Here is a 21,345-nt window from a genome sequence, read left to right on the forward strand (position 1 = left end):
AGAGGGTTTTATGTAATGTTAAAGGCACTCAACTATTTGGTCTTCGTCTATCTCCATCTTCCTCTACACAGTTGCATGCTTACTCTGACTTCGATTGGGCAGGCTGTCCTGTTGACAGAAAATCAATAAGTGGTTATGCGGTGTTCTATGGTGACAATCTTATCTCCTGGCTTTCTCGCAAGCAGCGCACTGTGGCCAGGTCATCTACAAAAGCTGAGTATAAAGGCTTAGCTGATGTTTCCGCGGAGGTCACCTGGGTGATTTCTCTTCTCCGTGAGCTCGGACTTGACTCGGGCAAACCAGCTCACTTATGGTGTGACAATCTCGGTGCCACTTATCTCGCCGCCAATCCAGTCTTTCATGCAAGAACTAAACACGTGGAAATCGATTATCACTTTGTTCAGGACAAGGTTGCATCAGGGGAATTCACCGTCAACTTTGTCTCCTCACAGGACCAGCTTGCTGACATCTTCACCAAACCACTCCCGGCTCCACGTTTTCAAGCTCTTCGACACAAGCTCAATGTTGTCGAGGTTCAACTAATCAATTCACTAATCGGTAGTAGAGTGGAATGTGAATATGATTATTAATAATTGGGAAATAAAGGAGGAAAGAAAATGAAACTCTTTGATTCCAATTTAGTATCATTCCAATTTCACCGTACTATCAAATATGCAAAATACTTTCATCAAAACCTATTACCATTAACAAGTATTTGATTCTCATTTCGGTTCTCATGTGCGAACCAAATACACCATTAATCAACCTCAACGGTTGAAATTAATGAGTCGTTGATGTTGATTAATTTTTTTTTTTTTACTTCTATATATAAATTTTCATTTTATTTATGCTATTGTAAAGAAAATAGGTGATGTGTAGGGCCCACAAAATGGAAAGAAAATAGAGAAGGATTGAAGAGAAAATAGGAGAGGAGATTATAAATGCATGACTAAATGATGGGGAGGAAATGTGCTCACAAAATAGAGGAGGTAAGCGGATAATGGTTGGAGAGACATGGTCCTTACAGTGCCGTATGAACCATAATAAAAAAAGTATATTTTTATTATACTAACAATACATTATTCGTGTACTGAAGATACATTATACAAAATGATGTACTTTCAATACTTAAATAATGCAATTATTCTGAATACAATGTATATTTTTAATATACTAAAATTACATTATTTGAAAACATAATTTTTAATCTAATTATTTATCTACTTTTGTTTCAAATTTAAGATAGTTTCTAAAAACCTCAATCGATTTACATAGCTCAACTAGGCCAAGACTAACAACAACCACCCCACCAAAAAACTCAAATCTAATCTCTTCAAATCCACAAGAGAACTAACTTGAATTGATTGTATAATTAACAGCTAAGAAGCTTTCGTAATGGTTGGTTGTAGCTATAATCTAAGTCGTTATCAATAATGGAGTGACCTTAGTGTATATCGGACAGCTGTAATGGAAGGTCCGCCAAACCATCCAATAATAATCCTCCTAACACAAACATATATAGATGCATTCCGCGTATAGTTAGTAGGAAAAGGAAAACCAGCAAGAATCCTTGCATGCAACAACTCAAAATATGTCACAATCATGGAAACATCTCACCGAATTCGAACAATTGACTTGACAACCACAAAAATTTAAGTTTGATTCTTATGTAAGAGTTGTCTATTAGCTTTCTAAATTTGAACTGATCAACTATAGACAATTTACTTCATTGTGAAGTTGTAGTCTTTTGCCCGTGTCAGGATCACTAACTACATCAAAAGTTATAGCTAATAGTGAAAACTCAACTTCGTTTCTTTATACTTGCATAGCAATCAGCGTTACATTTTGATGGGTGGATGTTGGCCTCGTTTATATTTTCCAAGTCATCGCCATCAATCACCCTCCAGCACCTGTTAGCCTCAACTGCACAACATGCTCTCAACCCGTGACTTCTTGTTATACCAGTTGTCATGATCAAACGGTTACTACTGTGCCAAAAGCTATAGTTAGCTAGTAGCAAATGCACAATTTTATTTCATTAGCAATTAGGGCCACCAGGATGTTGGACTCGCCTCTCCAACCCGCTGCCTAACACTCGACTAAGGTCACAAGATGAGCTTCATCAAAAGTACACGTACCTTAATGTAGTGATTGTGAGCTTTCTCGTTAATAAAAAATATGTAAAAATTGACTGCACAAATAGCTCAATTGCTCCTTAGGTGGTAGATTTTGAACAATGTTATAAAATTGAGTTCGGACACAGTGTAAAGTTAGACCTAATATGATGGGCTCTTTATGAACATAATACATTTATATATGGAATCTCATGGGGTTCATGAGAGAATATAATTTTATTTTTTTTTGGGAAAAAATATGTAAAAATCTCGATCGATCACGTCACTAATTCTCTTCAATTAGCTGTCATCAAATTATATAGAATTGGTTCCTCTTACCCATGCAAAAAGAGGCTAAGTCAACACGAATGAAATAATATCTCAAAAGCATATATCCCATCCATCCTTGGTTTTCCCAACTACTTATTCCACCTTTTTCCCATTTTCAATTTAATGTTTTATGAATCTGCCACCCAACTTTTGTAAAAACTAGGATTCCCAACCTTTAACAAGACCTCTCATGACCTACATCTATTTAGAATTTAGATAATTATTTCTATATTTTAATTTAATGGCTTTAACGATATGTCGTGTTGAATTTTAATCCCATGGGTGCTAGGATTTAGTATGTGCTGGTTAGCTTCAGTCGTTATACCGTGGACCGCGGTCACTGATACTACAGGATGAGAACTGAATATTGTATTGATTCAATTGAACAATTACAATGATGAGGAATAGGAGATATATATACTAGGGGAGTCTCAGGTAGAGTAGGATAGCTAGTCCTAACGTGACTCAAACTCAGAGAGTCCTAATACTCCCCCTCAAGCGCAGGGTAAACTACTAACCTGAAGCTTGTCCCTAAGAAAAGAAAATCTAGGACTAGGCAAAGCTTTTGTAAAGATATCAGCTAATTGATCTTTTGTGGAAATAAAGTTAACCTGAATATCTCCATTGGCAACCCTATCTCTAACAAAGTGGTAGTCAATCTCCACGTGCTTAGTTCTTGCATGAAAAATTGGATTCGCACACATATAAGTAGCACCAAGATTGTCACACCATAATTTGGGAGTAAGGATGCCATCAATTTTGATCTCACGCAGCAAGGACATGATCCATATGACCTCAGCACAAACATCAGCCAAGGCTTTATACTCAGCTTCTGTGGATGATCTTGCAACTGTCTTCTGTTTCTTGCACACCCAAGAGATAAGATTGGTGCCAAGAAACACTGCATACCCACTAGTAGATTTACGGTCCTCAGGACAACCAGCCCAGTCAGAATCAGAGAAAGCATGAAGCTCTCTAGAATTTGACTGAGTTACACGCAAGCCGAATGAGAGGGTGCCTTTGACATACCTGAGCACTCGTTTTAGCTGCTCCCAGTGAGACAATGTTGGAGCATGCATATGTTGACACAATTGATTGACCGCAAAGGATAAGTCTGGCCGTGTAATTGTGAGATACTGGAGAGCACCAGCCAAACTCCTGTATTTCGTTGGATCTTCATATGAATCTGAATTAAGCAATGGAGTTTTCGATGTAGAAATAGGAGTGGCGAGAGGTTTACAATCAGTCATTCCAGCCCGTTTCAAGATGTCTGACATGTACCGCTGCTGAGAAAGAATAACACCATTGCTAGTTTTGACTAGCTCAATTCCAAGAAAGAAACCAGGTTCACCAAGATCTCTAATTTTGAAAGCATTAGACAGTTTAGAGAGTAAATCAGACACTAGTAGCTCATCAGTCCCCATTACCAAAATGTCATCAACATATACTAAAAGATACACACATGCAGAACCACGAGAGTAATAGAATAATGACACATCAGTCTTTGAAGCTATAAACCCAACAGAGAGTAAAAAAGTATGCAGCCGATTAAACCAAGCTCGTGGAGCTTGCTTTAAGCCATATAAGGAACGCCTCAACAGACAAACGTGATCAGGCAATTGAGCATCAGCATACCCGGGTGGTTGACGCATATAAACAGTCTCAGCCAAATCACCATTCAAAAATGCATTGTGTACGTCAAGCTGCCTAACCACCCAACCTGAGGAAATAGCCAAACTCAAAAGCAATCTGACTGTAGTGGGTTTCACAACCGGACTAAAGGTGTCAAAAAAGTCCTGACCAGGAACTTGATTAAACTCTTTCGCCACAAGTCTCGCCTTATGCCTCTCTATTGAACCATCAGCTTTACGTTTAGTACGAAAAACCCACTTACACCCAATCACATTCATACCTGGGCGAGGAGGAACTAGAACCCAAGTCTGATTGTGCAAAAGTGCATTGAACTCCAGATCCATTGCCTCTCGCCATTCAGAAAATTTAACTGCCTGAGTGTAGCAAGTGGGCTCGGTAGGACAGGCCTGAGCAGAGAGAGCCAAAAGTGGAGCCACAGACCGACTCCTCGTAGCCATTGCATGGGAGCGAACAGTCGGACGTGTGGACTTGCCACGGGGTCGTCCTCTTTGACGAGTAGGAGCAGCAGTGGTGGTGACAGGAGAATCAGCCTGAGCAGAATCAGCAAGAGAAGATGGCAATACCTGTAAAACCGATTCAGCCCACGGCTTCTGCACAGAGGGAGGAGATGGCACAGCAACCCTACTAACAAAGGGAAACACATTCTCGTCAAAGTGTACATGTCTGCAGATATAAATCTTATTAGTCGTTAAGTCCATGCATCTGTACCCCCTAAAACACTCAGGATAACCTAAGAAGACACAAGGAGATGACCGATACGACATTTTGTGACGATTATAAGGACGCAAGTGAGGATAACAAAGACAACCAAACACACGAAGAAAAGAGTATGAGGGAGAAGATTTATGTAACAATAAATGAGGACTGGAATTCTGCAAAACACTAGATGGCATTCTATTAATCAAGTAAACAGCAGTTTCAAAAGCAAAGTCCCAAAAACNACGTGTAGAGACCACCGCAACTATTGCCGCGAAGAAGAATTGCCTTGGTTGCTATATCCTTCACAACAAAAAAGGATGGATGAAACTCAAAAAAGACTTTATTATCTTTTGCAAAGCGTTGCACAGATAAAAGAGAGGAAGACAAACCAGGAACATGTAAAATATCAGACATCCTAAATACTTTAGACGGGGTAGAAAAAGAAGCATGACCAGTATGACTAATAAGCAAACCTGTACCATCACCAACTCGAAGAGCATCACCACCAGTGTACTCTTCAGATGTAGAGAGCGCAGCAATATCAGGGGTCGCGTGATTTGTCGCCCCAGTGTCTGGAATCCAAAGATGCGAGTCAGACACAAGATTCGGCGCATCCGCAACATATGTTAAATGAGCTTGGAGTCCACGGCCAATTAAAGAAAAACAGGCTGGTGCAAGATGGCCATAATTGCCACATAATTGGCATTGAGGCTGCCAATTACCACCACGTCGCCCACGTGACCTGCCACCGCCATGCGAGCCACGTCCACGCTGCACACCACCGCCCTGTTGCTGCTGGTCGGCGAAAACAGCACCGCCACGTGACTGATTCCCACCGCGGCGATTCGATCCGCCACGCCAAGACCGCGACCGACCTCCACTACCACGCTGGCCAACAAAAGCCGCAGCTGCAGGGGCTGGAACACTGCCATAGCGATCACCGGTAGCGAACTCATGCGAGCCAAGGAGATCGGCAAGTTCGGGAAGACGCACCGGCTGACCTCGAACATTCAAAGAGGCTACGATAGAGTGATATTCTGGACGTAAACCTCTGAAAATATACATATTCTGATCCTCCAAAGGAACCGCACGGCCAGCAAGAGCTAGATCTTCCACCATAACTTGTGCACGAGCAATGTAGTCGACGGCGGAGGCATCACCTTGGCGTATTGTTTGCAGCTGTCCAAGAATATGCATAATCCGAGCTTGACTGGAAGAAGCGAGAGCCTGCTCAAGCGCCAACCAGAGATCACGCGACGTAGTGCAACCAATTGCGAGGTACATAACTTCCGACGAAAGTGAAGAAATTAACATGCTAAGGACCGCCTGATCTTGGCGCACCCATGGAGCATGCAGCGGGTTGGGTAGAGCAGCAGCAGCGGAGGAGCCTTCAGAAACGGGAAGAAAACGATTAGGGCAAGAGTTCGTGCCATCAACGAAACCCATGAGGTCGTGCCCACGAAGAAACGGAATAACCTGCGTCCTCCAAAACAAGAAATTCTTGTTCGTTAGCTTAATGCTAACATAGTGATGCGCAGTAGACAGAGAAGCGGCTGCTGAAGAAACCGCAGAAGAAATAGCTGCATCAGAAACGGTCCGTTCGGGAGAATTAACAGAGCCGTCATCCATTGGAAAATAAACCTAGGCTAGCTGATACCAGATGAGAACTGAATATTGTATTGATTCAATTGAACAATTACAATGATGAGGAATAGGAGATATATATACTAGGGGAGTCTCAGGTAGAGTAGGATAGCTAGTCCTAACGTGACTCAAACTCAGAGAGTCCTAATATACAGTTCATCTCAAAAGATACTGTACCTTACATTTGTTTTTATATTATCGAATGAAATTGTAGTTATATCGAAATGTAACTGTAGTTGTGTTGAAATGTAACTGCAGTGTATATGAATTGATACTGAATAACAGTTTCACATTTGTGTTTTATATTATCGAATGAAACTGTAGTTATATCGAAATGTAACTGTAGTTGTGTTGAAATGTAACTGCAGTGTATATGAACTGATACTGAATAACAATTTCACATTTGTGTTTTTATATTATCGAATGAAACTGTAGTTATATCGAAATGTAACTGCAGTTGTGTTGAAATGTAACTGCAGTGTATATGAACTGAAAGTGAATGGCGCGAAACGAAGATCGTTTCATCTGTCTGTTTTTATTAATCAAAACGACGTCGTTTTGATGCGCGGTCCACAATCCATTGTGAACCACGGTCCACGATATAATTTGCGTGGTTAGGCTAATTAACCTCTAAACAAAAGAAGAACATATAATTATTTTAAAAATTGTACTTTTCGTCCCTAAGTTATAGCGTAATTGTAGAATTCGTCTCTGAGTATTGGTCATGTTCACTTTTTGTGCTTAAGTTATCAGTGGCATTGCACATTTCGTCCATGAGTTATAAAATTGTAAAATCACTATACTACGTTATCGTTGTGTAACAAATTATATTAGTTATTAATATTTGAGTCTACCCAAATATTATAATCCCATGACTAATGAGGTCTTTTGCAAGATATTTTGACCAAGTGTATTGAGAGTAATTTTATTTTTTTTTACAAGGGAAATCCACAACTACTATCTGAGAGTGTACATTGATTAAGCCTCACTCTTATATAATATCATGCAAACAACATAGGAGAGCTGCACACTTAACCAAGAAAGTATTATCAAAAATGAACTAGTCTCGTAATATTCATGTGGGAGAATCACGCTCCACCAACTCGGTTACCCCTTTCAGTCTAGTAAATTTGGTACATCTGTTAACAACAACAACAACAATAATAAAATAAGGCTAAACTATTACAATTTACAATCAATTAAAATTAAATTCCTCTCACTCTCTTGTCTTTGTCCCAAAGATGTCGAATCTTAATATTTTATAAATGACCATATCTCAATTGCTAATCTTCTCACTAAATATGGGAAACATTCACGTACAATCTTCCCTTCCACAATAATATAATTTCTTTTTGCAATACTACAAAGTGTTACGACTCCTATATGGAATAAATAATTTAATTTTATTATCTGCAAGTAATTAACTTAGTCTCTTTTGTTTAAAAGTTGATATAATATATAATCAATACAATTATTTATTACCTTTCAAAAGGTTAAAATTCAAAAAATTTCTCAAACCAATTTTTTCAATTAATTTTTTGAAAGTCATTTTTACATATAATCAACAATCATCTAAGCTAATTACCAAACATCTTTATATAATCAATCAAATATAACTAATTTAACCCACTAATCCAATCATCTAACACCTATTTACCAAACACTCTCATCATTATTACGTTAATAATTAAATTGTAGGAACATAGGTCAATGTAAAGACTTTGTCCACGTTCCGGTCCCGCCACTCCTCTCCTAGTATATAACGTAACCAAATCCTTAGGCAACCTACATTGTACTGCTAAATTATTTCAAGGTAGTCAATTTTCAAATTGAATTATTTTGGTTGATATAATTAAGTGTGACTTTTGATGAATAAAACTTGGTGATGAATTTAACTTAAAGATTGTAATTTGTTTAATTTAAATATATTTGACAAAATAACTATTCTCAAGTCAAAAAAGTATCGTCCATGAAGTGTGAACAAAATAGTGTGAATCTCTCCCAACTTAATCAAAGTTTTTAGGTTTGAGTTCTGAGAGTACATAAATTATTTTAAAATCTATTGTTTTGGTAATTTTAGTTGACTAATTGAGTATAAAACAATCTTAAATTTTATAATTTTAGTGTATATATGATCCTAGTTTAAGGTCAAGGTATATATATATTTACCTACCTTAAAGCTTATAATTTTGGTGCGTGATCTTAGTTGATGACTGGCTGATATATAAGCATGGAGATACTTTAGAAAAACTTAAAATTTTAATGTCTGATTTTAGTTAACTAGTCGAGGTATATATATAAATATGCAATTATATACCTTAAAATTTATAATTTTAATGTATAATTCTTATATTTGAGTGGCGATTTGAAGAGTTGAGTACAACATTTTATTATAGAAACGTCGCACTAACTCTTAGGTATAATATAGTTAACACATTTTCTATTGGTTACTCTAATATAACTTATTAGCCAGAGGAGAGTATTATATAAAGGGCAAGCTAGCCATCTCCATGCATACAAATATTCACATATCATTTTCCTCCATCTCCAAATAAGACTCTTGCCTCCCAAGTGTCGTACCAATTCAAACTACCAATTAATCCTCCATGGCTACCCTCGAAGCAACACGCTGCAGAGGCGGCGTTGCTGCTTTTTTCATATTATTGTTAACGACGACGTTGTCGGTTGGCGTCGCCGGGAACTTCAACGACGAGATTGGTTTTAATTGGGGGCAAGACCACGGCAAAATACTCGAAAACGGGCAGCTTTTAACGTTGTCCCTGGACAGGGCTTACGGCTCCGGTTTCAGGTCAAAAAATCAGTATATGTTCGGGAAGATTGATATGAAGATCAAACTTGTGCCCGGCAACTCTGCCGGCACTGTGACAACATACTACGTAAGTCGTCCCATAATTTTATTCATTAAAATAAAAAATTAAAAGTTAAAGAAAGATTGGAATATTCTACTGTATAGTACATATATATGGTGTCTAATCTATCTATCATATCGTTGAATGGATGTGCAGCTGTCTTCATTGGGATCAACGCATGATGAGATTGACTTTGAGTTCCTTGGGAACTTAAGTGGTGATCCCTATGTTCTACATACAAATGTGTTCGCACAGGGGAAGGGCGGTAGAGAACAGCAGTTTTACCTTTGGTTTGACCCCACCAAGGACTTCCATACCTACTCCATCTTATGGAACCCACTAAGCATCATGTATGTATGCAAACTCTTTTATTATTACATACCCATGCATCTTCACATTACATCTTTACCATATTTCTATTGTGCCAATATTAGTGTAAACTGACTGACCAGCTCAAACCAATTCAATTAAGAAGCTAGGCTAACATATTCTTTTGGAGTATAACTTATAAGATTGTGGTTACTAATAAAGTCAATCATCTGACCAATTTGATTGAGATTTTTATGAGTTGTGTTTAATTTACTACGTACTATCAATGATTATTCTCATAAATTCAGTGTAATTAGGCATACCATGCATGATTGTATATATCCAATACAAAGTACGAGTGTTTTATGTCATTTTTTATATTAGAATGATAAAATCATATATGCATGTTGTATCGAATACTATCAATACTTGTTATATCTGAAGTATAAACATACATCATATCATATGTGATACCAATACAAAAGATGCTAGTGTTAATGAACTATAAAAACTATAATTGCACTCGATACAAAATACACTAGTGACACGTGGGGCCTAGAATGTAAAAATTTTCCAAACTTAAATGTTGACTTATATATATATGCAGATTTTCAGTGGATGGGACACCAATTAGACAATTTAAGAACATGGAAGCAAGTGGGATCCCATTTCCAAAGGACCAACCAATGTGGATGTACTCAAGCCTGTGGGATGCAGAAGACTGGGCAACAAGAGGAGGGCAAGTGAAGACAGACTGGAGCCAGGCACCCTTCATTGCCTCATACAGGAATTACAGTGCCCAAGCCTGCGTTTGGGGCTCTGCAGCTTCAACTTCTTCTTGCACCAAAAACCCCTCTGCCAATCCATGGCTTTCCCAATCACTAGACATCTCTGGCCAACAAAGGATCAAATGGGTGCAGAAGAATTACATGATTTACAACTATTGCACTGATGCCAAACGCTTCCCACAAGGATTCCCACCTGAATGCTCTCTCAACTAATAAATAATAATAATCATTATTATATTATGATGTTTGTAATCATATATATCTCTTTTCTTGTTTTTCAATCTTGTTATGCATGCATGTAAGTAGAAATTTAAGGTTTTTATTCTATTATATTCCGGGCCCATATAAATAATAAATTTAATAATATATTCTCAAGTTATTTATACATCAGTTATCTATAAATCATGTTATACGTACTTAATAATACTTTATTTATTCACTTCTTTATATATCATTATGCATGTCATCTGTGTTATATGTATTAAAGTTGCATTGGGATTGACATGTTACATTACCAACATGTAAACAATGTTGTTAGTAGATGATGAGGCTAATATTTTTAAACCACTCAGGCCCATTCCACTTGAATCAACGCTATGTTTTAAGTATTGTTGAGGTAAATAGACTGGCTCAGGTGATTGGGTTGTTGTTGGGCTCGGAACGACATTGCCTGATGGACTTGAAAGTTTAAAGTTGTATCTTTCCTAACCTTACTTCTTTATTCGAGGCCGGTCTAGAATGCTTGGAGATATCGTTACAACTTTTATGTATTTTTGTATTCTTGTTAATCTCACTTCGACTAAGGCAAAACTGCTCTAAGACATGTGTCCTCACCCCATTTAATTTGTATATATGTAACATCTAATAGCACATTTATATGATTATATCCTATAAATAACACATTGTAAGATTACAAAAAGAATCAATACTCTGTTCTAAGTAACTCTGAGCTACTAAGAACATCTATATCAGTGAGGCTTTTAACACAATTTTTTAGATGCCATTAGGATTGAGAAGAGAGAGAAAAAGAAAAAAAGTAAAAAAAAAATGAATTCTGAACACTGCGCAGCCCAGCAGCCAGCTGCGTCTCCGAGACACGAATTCAATGTGCAGCTTTGCTTTCCTTTCTCAATAAGTGGGCCCCATATCACCTCCCATATCAATTAAAAATCACCCCTTATTTTTTTGCATTGTACCAAAAATCTTTATAAGTCTTCTAGTGTATATGCTCTAAGAGCAACCTCAATAGTGAGATTTCTGGGATGGTTTTTGAGGTGTCAACTAGAAAGAGAGGAGGGAGAGAAAAGAAAGAAGAAAAAGAAGAAGAAGAAAAAAAAAATCTAATGCATTGCAAGAAAAAAAATCCTTTCGACGTGCAAAGAAAAATCCTCTTGGCAGCGTCTGTGTGCGAAACGTGCAAAAGTTGGGCCTCTCTTCTTCATTTTTACAGGTCCCACAAAAAAACCACTCCTAGAACATCCCCTAATTTTCTCTCCTCCCCCTCCCCCCTTCACAAAATTTGCTCTAATTCAAGTAAGGAAAACATTAGGAAACATAATCGATCCAACCAATTTAATCAATTGCGCTATATAATATTCGATGTTATAATTTACATAATTGTATATCAATCCAAATATTCTTAAAATATTATAAAAATTCATTCTGTGCAACGTACGGGCCAAAATACTAGTTTTACCTAAAACTCTAAGAAGTTCACTCGTACTCTTTATTCAATAAAGTGCACCTTTTACATTCAGTTGATAGCCTATAATCAGTGTTCGTTGACGTTATAATGCTTGAATTTACACCAATTCAACCAATATATTATTAAGCCTTGATTCAAGCTTATCATCCAGGCATATTATGCTATAGACCCGGATCTACCTTGCAAGGTGGATCAGGGTCTATGTTTACAATTTTAAAATTTTATGTTTACAATTTTAGAATTTTATGTTCACAATTTTAGAACTTTATGTTCATAATTTTAGAACTTTATATTTACAATTTTAGATCTTAATATACAAAATTTCATTATTCAATATTCACAATTTTTAAACTCTATATTCACAATTTTGTTATATAGATTAAAAAATTGTGTTATACTGTTGACTATAGAGTTATGAAATTGTGAATATAAAGTTCTGTAATTGTGAATATAGAATTCTAAAATTTTGAACATAAAATTCTAAAATTATAAATAAAATTTTAAAATTGTGAAAACTAACTATAGTCTACCCCGCAAGGTGAAACCGGATCAAAGGCATAACAACCGTATCATCCATTGTTGGGCCTAAAGAAACACTTCATCCCATGATACATAATACATTAATAAATTGGGCCTAGAAAAATATGAACCAATAGAAACACTTGGGTCCCAACTCCGAAGTGATCTCTATATTTAATCAAGTGGGTTAAGGATAAGCTTTGAAAGCTGAAAGTTAGGCAAATTTTTATGTACGTGTATCATAAAAAATATATATTTTTAATATATTGAAAGTATATTATTTGTATATTGAATGTACATTATATAAAATATTATATTTTTTATGTGGATCATAAAAAAATATATTTTTAATATATTAAAAGTATATTATTTATATACATAATATACATTATACAAAATAATGTATCTTTTAGTACTCAAATAATTTACTTTCTATGTGCACTGTAAGTAGTAAAATATGAAACAACTATTGAAAAGACTAAATTTAAGGCATTATCTTCAACACAAAATCATAAAAGATCACAATATTTAACTAAAATTAGTAATTAGTGATTCATTAATGATCAAATGTTCTTTCAAAAAAAAATAACATTGTGCATTGTATGACATAACAATTTGCACTGGAAGAAGGAACAATGTGTGTGTTTGTGTGTGTGTGTGTGTGTGCATATATATATATATATATATATATATATATATATATATATATATATTGATACTTTTGATTCTTAACACTTTTTCACCCCATACTTTAACCATTTTTTTTATAACAAAATGCTTTAGCTTGAGTTGAACCGATGACTTGTTTGTGTGAATTGTTGTTTCTTTAGATAAATTGGTCGCAACGAGTCATTTGAAAGTCTTTCGAAGCATAAAGGAACGATTTTGGAAGCCGGGAATTCACTCAAGGAGATCCGGACCAGCGGAGCGAAAAGGAGGCTGGAAATTCGTATGCCCTAAGAAGCTCAGCAGTAACAGGCCGTATGCTATGTCCTCTGTACAGTATTTAAGCCAAATTTCTGCATTTTGTGCCCAAGTTCGAACCTTAGCTAGTTTAGAAGTAATTTCCTCATTTCCTTAGCATATTTTATGTGGACCTTGGGAGCATTAAATTAAATACAATAGTAACATTTCTCATATTGCATAAAGGGGATGATCAATGATTAATGCCCGCTAATTATTGACTTCAATCAACCATATCTCAAACCCAATTTTTTCCTTCAATGGGAATTGAACCTGGATCTATAGCGTGACAAGGGACTATTCTACCACAAGACCACTGGTGTTTCTCACCATTTTAATAGAATTTGTTTCTTTACATACATGCAAAATAATATTGAAATTTTTTTGACAACTAATATAACTATAGTAGTCACTGAAACAAGAAATAATCACAGGGAATCCCACTAGACCCTGTGATTATTTATTGTTTCAATGACTACTATAGTTATATTAGTTATCAAAAAACTTTCAATATTATTTACCATTTTATATCTAACAAAAAAAAAGTTGCTCAAAATGTTACAGACAAAGTGGAGAGAATTAATCGTAAGAGTTTTACTATATGGACTCGAAATGTTACTCCCTTATGTGATTGACAATAAGTTATTTTTTTCACGTTGATCTAAATACAAGTGTTTATATTAAGATTTTGTAAGTGGGAGTAAAAATCGAATATACACATCCTATTGACAGAGTCAGTAGTACTAAAAAAAAGTAGGTTCAAAAAATAGTTATGAACAGATACTGCATTATAACAGAGTCCATAGTACTCAAAATAAAATTATTTGTGTATATTATTTTGTAAACCTTTTAAAAAATTACCCTGTGATTATTTCTTGTTTCAATGACTACTATAGTTATATTAGTTGTGAAAAAAATTTCAATATTATTTGCCATTTTATATCTAACAAGAAAAAAAAACTGAATATTATTTTCCATTGACGTAAATAATATTATTTTTTAATTATATTTCTTACCTTTATAAATAGATATCTCTTTGTATCATTATAGCGAAATCTAAATATTAAAAAATCTCTCTTTCCCTATGTTCTTGTCTCTCTATTATTATCTTTATCTTTCTTGTTTTACTCTATTATATTTAGATTGCAATTTTACTTTATTATATTTAGATTGCATCTCGAAACAAAAATAATGAAGGTCCTAATTAAACTATTACACAGTGCCCGAATTTTTAATGGAACAGTCCTAAGCAAACGATTTCAATGTGATTGAGCATAAAGGAAAATGTGACCTTCCTCTCTTCTTCTTCTTAATATTGTCTACCGAACATGTGTTTTAAACTCCTATTAAAAAAATACTGTCTATTGAACTAATGTGCTAAACTTGTGTAATGGTCGTGTAAAGACCTTGCGAGTGATGTGCGATCCTCCTCCCTCTCTATATATATATGGATGCTTCTTTACTACTAAAGACCTTGTGGTCAAGCAGCACCCGGTGTACACTCTCATGTGGAAGGGAGTGGGTTCGAGTCTCAGTGGAGGCATCTGTTGACTCTTTGTGCTTTAGTAGATACTACATTGTAACATCGACAACACGGAGGCCGAATTGGATTGCGGTGCTAAAACTTTAGATTTTATATATATTGTTTAGGTTTTTTATAAATTGGGCAATGCTCGTTCTCATAACTGTGAATAGCCTGAATAGCCTTGGATGCCTTGGTTGATTGATGATATGTAATTAAATAGCCTTAGGAAAAAATGTTAAATACACTGACCTGCACCAAAGTACAATAAGGCCATTAAATTCAAAAAAAAATACAATTAAGTCCCTAAACGAACCAAACTAAAGCAATTTAATTCAAAATGACTTTTTTACTTGATTTTTCGGGTACTGGTGTTAAAAATAATATTTTTAAATATTTTTAAATTAAATAATTAATTAAAAAAAAGGAGAACCCTTTGTCTCCGGCTGCCAGGGAGAACTATATATATATATATATATATATATATATATATATATATATATATATATACACGTGGACGGATGAGATGCGCTCTAACTTCTCTCCTAGGCGAGTAGTTCACACCAGAACGCAATCTTATATATTAATAATTACTACGGAGCATTATAAATAAATTAGGGAAAACAAATTAAAACCATATTAAATGTTGGTATAGATCCGTCCAAAGTGCAAATAGCACCGTATGTGCCCTAGAGATGATGGAAATGAAGAAAAAGCCACTTTAATCTTTATTTTTTTCTTGTGTCTTGCCGAAGTTTAACAACCAAAACGAAATACTAGAGATGATCAAAATGAAGAAAAATAGAACTTTGATCTTTCTTTTTTCCTTGTGTCTTGCCGAAGTTTAACAACCAAAATGACACTAGAGATGATCAAAAGGAAAAAAATAAAAAAAAAAAGGACTTTAATCTTTCTTTTTTCTTTGTGTCTTGCCGAAGATTAATAACCAAAACAAAATACAAATGCATAGAATCTTTCCTTACGAAATCTAAATAAAGAAATACAGCTTATAATGAAAAGGTAGAGCAGAATTTAAGGGTTAAAAATGAAAGAAGAACATGATTTCTCATGCTTGTTAGTTACATTCAAACGAGGACGACACTGCTTCTACGTAATTTTTATGTTACTTAATGGTTAAGAAGATTTATCTGGCTTATAACTGACTATAGTGCGAGTGTCGTGCGATCCTCCTACCCACCCACCAACTTTGACGGTTGAGATACCATTTCCTTCCATGCATGCATGGTGATGATATTGTGTGCTTGGGTTTCCTTTGTCATAGGATGATTTCACATCCTATGAAACTTAAAATATTTGTTGTATTCCCCCTTCCCATCAATTCTTGCAACGAAAAAATCATCTGGATAATTCATTCCAAAGTTCAAGAGAAGATTCTGATACCTATTGATTGGCGATGATCTTGCATCAAGAATAATGTATATTACCTTATATATGCAATTAAGAAAATATATAATTAGCATTTAACGTTGGTGATGAGTAATATTATCCATAATAATAATAATAATAATAATAATAATAATAATGCTAATTATTTTCCTAATTACATATATAAGGTTAGCCTATCAGATTCAGGAATAATAGCACAGATAAAGAATACGTTCAGGAATCAGGACAATACGGTTTCATCATCACCATCAAAAAATTTCTGGATCAGCACTTGCGTATAACTCATCATCACATATAGTAATAATTACTATTAAAAATAAATTAGAAAAAACAAAACCATTAAATATTGGTATAGATCCGTCCGGAGTGCAAATAGCACTGCTTATTTTTGGGGGCCCATTTTAAAAAATATATTTTATATATAATTTAATATTTTTATACTTGATAAATATTTTTTTATAATCCATAATTATCTTAATTGTAAGTGAAAATAAATTTTTAGAAGTAATTGACATCGAAATTTAGGTGAATAAATTATTATTTAAATATGCACGAAAATTTCACTTTTAAATTAAATTTTGAAATATATTTTTTACTTTTTTTGAATATTTATGCATTATATTTAGACAAAAAAATTATTACTTTTTTACTTTTGCCATAAAATACAATAACTTGAAGTCTATATGGATTTGGACGCAATTATATTATTTATAGAGATTTTTTAGATCTTCTAGACTTCTATCCTTATATTTCATAGGTCTTTATTTTTTAATTATGCTTCTTACCTTTATAAATAAATATCTCTTTGTATCAGTATAGCGAAATCTAAATGTTAAAAAATCTCTCTTCCCCTATATATGTTCTTATCTCTCTATTATTATCTTTGTGTTTCTTGTTTTACTCTATTATATTTAGATTGCAATTTTATTTTATTATATTTAGATTGCATTTAGAAACAAAAATAATGTAGGTCCAAATTAAATTAAACTATTACACAGTGCCCATATTTTTAATGGAACGGCCCTAAGCAAACGATTTCAATGTGATTGAGCATAAAGGAAAATGTGATCCTCCTCTCTTCTTTTTAATAATATTGTCTACTGAACAAGTGTATTAAGCTTCTATTAAAAAAATACTGTCTATTGAATTAGTGTGTTAAACTTGTATAATGGTTGTAAAGACCGTGCGAGTGACGTGCGATCCTCCTCCGTCTCTATATATATGGATGCTTCCTTACTAATTAGCCTCCATCTATTCATTTCACCATCATCAGGAGAAGCGTAAGACGGTCACCACCGACGATCCACAGGAGACTTTTGATCAATTATTGATTGATTGTATTTACTTTAAATGTGCAAGTAAACACAATATCCTATTTATATTCATTTTCTTTTATTATTTATTTCTCTAAAAAAAGAAATTAAATAATTAATTATTCATTTAGATGCCTTGGTTGATTGATGATATGTAATTAAATAGCCTTAGGAATAAAGGTTAAATAGGCTATGAACTGCACACTAAAGTCCAATTAGGCCATTGAACTAAAAAAATGCAATTGAGATTTTGAACGAACCAGACTAATGCAATTTAATCCAAAATAACTTGTTTACCTGATTTTCCGGTTACCGATGTTGAAAATAATATTTTGAAATAATTTTAAATTAAATAATTAATTTTAAAAAAAAACGGATACCTCTGATCTTCGTCTCCGACCTTCCCGGGAGAACTATACATATATATATATATATATATATATATATATATATATATATATATATATATATGACTGCGTTTAGGTATGAACTACTCTCCAAGGAGAGAAGTTAGAGCGCATGTCATCCGTCCATATGTCCAGATCTAACGGATCACAAACACTGATTCTTTTAAAAAATACGGTGACATTTTCATAAATAATTGAACATTGAAGTGCAAGTAAAATATATTATAAGTGCAAGTAAAATGTATTAGAAGTGCAAGTAGCAGTTTCATATAGTGAACTTAAGTGCAAGTAAATTGTATTACAAGTGCAAGTAAAATGTATTACAGGTGCAAGTAAAATATACACTGAACAACAATACTAAGTGCACGTAACGTTATAACTAATTGCACCTATCGTTATAATTAGGTGCACCTAGGTACACGATTGTTTTCAAAAAAATAATTTACTTGCACTTGTAAGTGAAAATAGGTGCACTGGTAAGTGATTTTACTTGCACTTTTTACTTGTAAATGTGCACCGACGGCTAAAGCATGCATGTAGTTTAGGAGAGTTCTTGGGTTCAAATATGCCCTTAACATGATTTTTTTTTTTGTTTGAAGGAACCCTTAACATGATTTAGTCTGCCTACATTTATTATGTATTAATACAAAGATGTGTGATTTATAATGTGTTTTATATTAGAATTATTTTATCAAAATAATTATGTTTCATATTTTTTGTTATGATTATTCTTATAAAATTTTGATGTATTTTATTTTATGTCTCTATCCAACAATATTTATGATTATGTTTCCTAAGGGATTGAACATGTTTTATGGTTTGTTATATTATTATGTTCTTCCTAAGGGCTAAGCCTACCCACCCTTCAACCCGCCCTCCCCCCTCCACCTCCAGACATTTTCTTTCTTGCATTATTATGTAAATTTCTTCAGGTTGCATGGCACTTATTTAACTATATATTATGGATTATATATATATATATATATATATATATATATATATATATATATTCTATAAATAAATTAGGGAAAACAAAACCATTAAACATTGGTATAGATCCGTGGGAAGTGCAAATAGCACTGTATGAGCCCTAGAGATGAAGAAAAAGATGACACTTTGCTCTTTCTTTTTATTCTTGTGTGTTGCCAAAGATTAACAACCAACACGAAATACTAGAGATAATCGAAATGAAGAAAAATGGACTTTGATCTTTCTTTTCTCCTTATGTCTTGCCCAAGATTAACAACCAAAACAAAATATTAGAGATGATTGATACGAAGAAAAAATGACTTTGATCTTATTTTATTCCTTGTGTCTTGCCGAAGATTAACAACCAAAACTAAATACTAGAGATGATCAAAAGGAGGAAAAGGGAACTTTAATCCTTCTTTTTTCCTTGTGTCTTGACGAAGATTAACAACCAAAGCAAAATACAAATACATAGAATCTTTCCTTACTAAATCTAAATAAAGAAATACATCTTATAATGAAAAGGTAGAGCAGAATTTAAGGGTTAAAAATGAAAGAAGAACATGATTTCTCATGCTTGTTAGTTACATTCAAACGAGGACAGCACTGCTCAGCTCCTTCTACGTAACCTCCATCCTCTCTTTTTCTTCTTAATATTGTCTACTGAACAAGTGTGTTAAGAATATTGTCCACCAAAATGTTAATAAGTCTGTGTAAAGACCGTGCGAGTGTCGTGCGATCCTCCTCCTCCCTCTCTATATATATGGATGCTTCGTTACTAGTTAGCATCCATATATTCATTTCACCTTAGCTTCATCATAGCATACCTATACTTGAGAAGCTAACATGAACGCCGACGACAACACGAACGCAAACATGAACGCCGACAATGCGGCGGCGGCCGGTCCGCAACGGAGGCGCACGGCGCAAAAGGACATTCCGTTGTCGACCGTGCTCAAAATCATGCGGGAGGCTATCCCGAGATCGGCTCGGATCGCCGACGAGGCGAAGGAGACGGTGCAAAAATGCGTTACGGAGTTCATCCACTACGTCACCGCCAAGGCCAACGAGAGGGCCAAGCAGGAGAGGCGCAAGACGGTCACCACCGAGGATTTAATCTGGGCGATGAGAGCGCTCGGTTTGGGAAGCTACGCCGAGGAACTTACTGATTTTATAACTGACTACCGTGCAAAGCACGTGCACGGCCGTGCGGCTAGTCACCCCCTGCCGCCGCCAGTCCAGCAGGTGCCTTTTATGCAGGGCTTTCCGGTGCCGGGGTTTGCTCCCGGACCGATGAACGACGGCGCCGGTGGTTCCGCCTCCTCCTCTTCCCCCTCCTTCGGCGGTGACTATTTTTTTGATCCCTCATACCCACCTACCAACTTTAACGGTTGAGATACCATTTCCTTCCCATGCATGCAATGCATGCATGGTGAAATATATTGTGTGCTTGGGTTTACAATCTTTAGATCTACATTCTGGTATGGTATTTTTATTATTGAATTTTATGGAATAATTTATGGTTATGTGGTATTTTGGATTTTGTATTATATTGGATTCATTCTTGGAGTGAATTATTTTTGAAGTATGAAATGTGAGTTATGAATATCATATATTGATTGGTGTGGTGTTATTGGTATATTTTGGAAATTGAATTGGTATGGTGATGTTGTGTACTGATGGAAGACTGTAGATTATTGGAAGCTTGCTTTTTGCTTTGATTTTTCATTGTAAACAAATATACTTGAAGGCTTATTTTAATGAAATTTGGTTACATATTCCTTTGCCTCAAATAAATCAGATTTAAGGAAAACAAAACCATTAAGCATCCGGAGAAAAATGGACTTTGATTTTTCTTGTTTCCTTGTGTCTTGTCGAAAATTATTAACAACCAAAACGAAATACTAGAGATGGTCAAAATGAAGTACATAGTACTTTGATCTTTCTTTTTTCCTTGTATCTTGCGAAGATTATTAACAATCAAAATGAAAAATCAGAGATGATCAAAATGAAGAAATTAAAAAGGGACTTTGATCTTTCTTTTTTCCTTGTGTCTTGCCGAAGATTAACAACCAAAACGAAATATTAAAGATGATCGAAATAAAGAAAAAGGGGCTTTGATCTTTCTTTTTT

At 34.8% G+C, this 21,345-nt stretch overlaps 2 protein-coding genes across 2 annotated transcripts; both read left to right on the top strand.

The window, feature by feature from the left end:
- The first annotated feature begins 8,984 nt into the window (after positions 1 to 8,984).
- LOC116000998 (probable xyloglucan endotransglucosylase/hydrolase protein 23) lies at positions 8,985 to 10,737 on the top strand. Its single transcript, XM_031240892.1, has 3 exons — positions 8,985 to 9,337; positions 9,467 to 9,660; positions 10,227 to 10,737. Exons 1-3 carry the CDS (start codon positions 9,047 to 9,049, stop codon positions 10,618 to 10,620), a joined length of 879 nt encoding a protein of 292 aa, XP_031096752.1. The 5' UTR covers positions 8,985 to 9,046; the 3' UTR covers positions 10,621 to 10,737.
- A 9,321-nt stretch (positions 10,738 to 20,058) lies between these two features.
- On the top strand, positions 20,059 to 20,607 carry LOC116002283 (transcriptional activator hap3-like). The gene has a single exon (XM_031242385.1). The coding sequence runs from the start codon at positions 20,059 to 20,061 to the stop codon at positions 20,605 to 20,607; it is 549 nt and encodes a 182-aa protein (XP_031098245.1).
- Positions 20,608 to 21,345: the final 738 nt, after the last annotated feature.

This window comes from Ipomoea triloba, chromosome 13 (assembly GCF_003576645.1).
Source record: "Ipomoea triloba cultivar NCNSP0323 chromosome 13, ASM357664v1".
Taxonomy (NCBI): Eukaryota; Viridiplantae; Streptophyta; class Magnoliopsida; order Solanales; family Convolvulaceae; genus Ipomoea; species Ipomoea triloba.

Bases quoted from the DNA above. Each gene is read 5' to 3' on its own strand.
- LOC116000998 (XM_031240892.1), top strand. From the start codon at position 9,047: ATGGCTACCCTCGAAGCAACACGCTGCAGAGGCGGCGTTGCTGCTTTT. The intron at 9,338-9,466 runs GTAAGTCGTCCC...ATGGATGTGCAG, and splicing joins GCACTGTGACAACATACTAC to CTGTCTTCATTGGGATCAAC. The intron at 9,661-10,226 runs GTATGTATGCAA...ATATATATGCAG, and splicing joins TGGAACCCACTAAGCATCAT to ATTTTCAGTGGATGGGACAC.
- LOC116002283 (XM_031242385.1), top strand. From the start codon at position 20,059: ATGAACGCCGACGACAACACGAACGCAAACATGAACGCCGACAATGCG.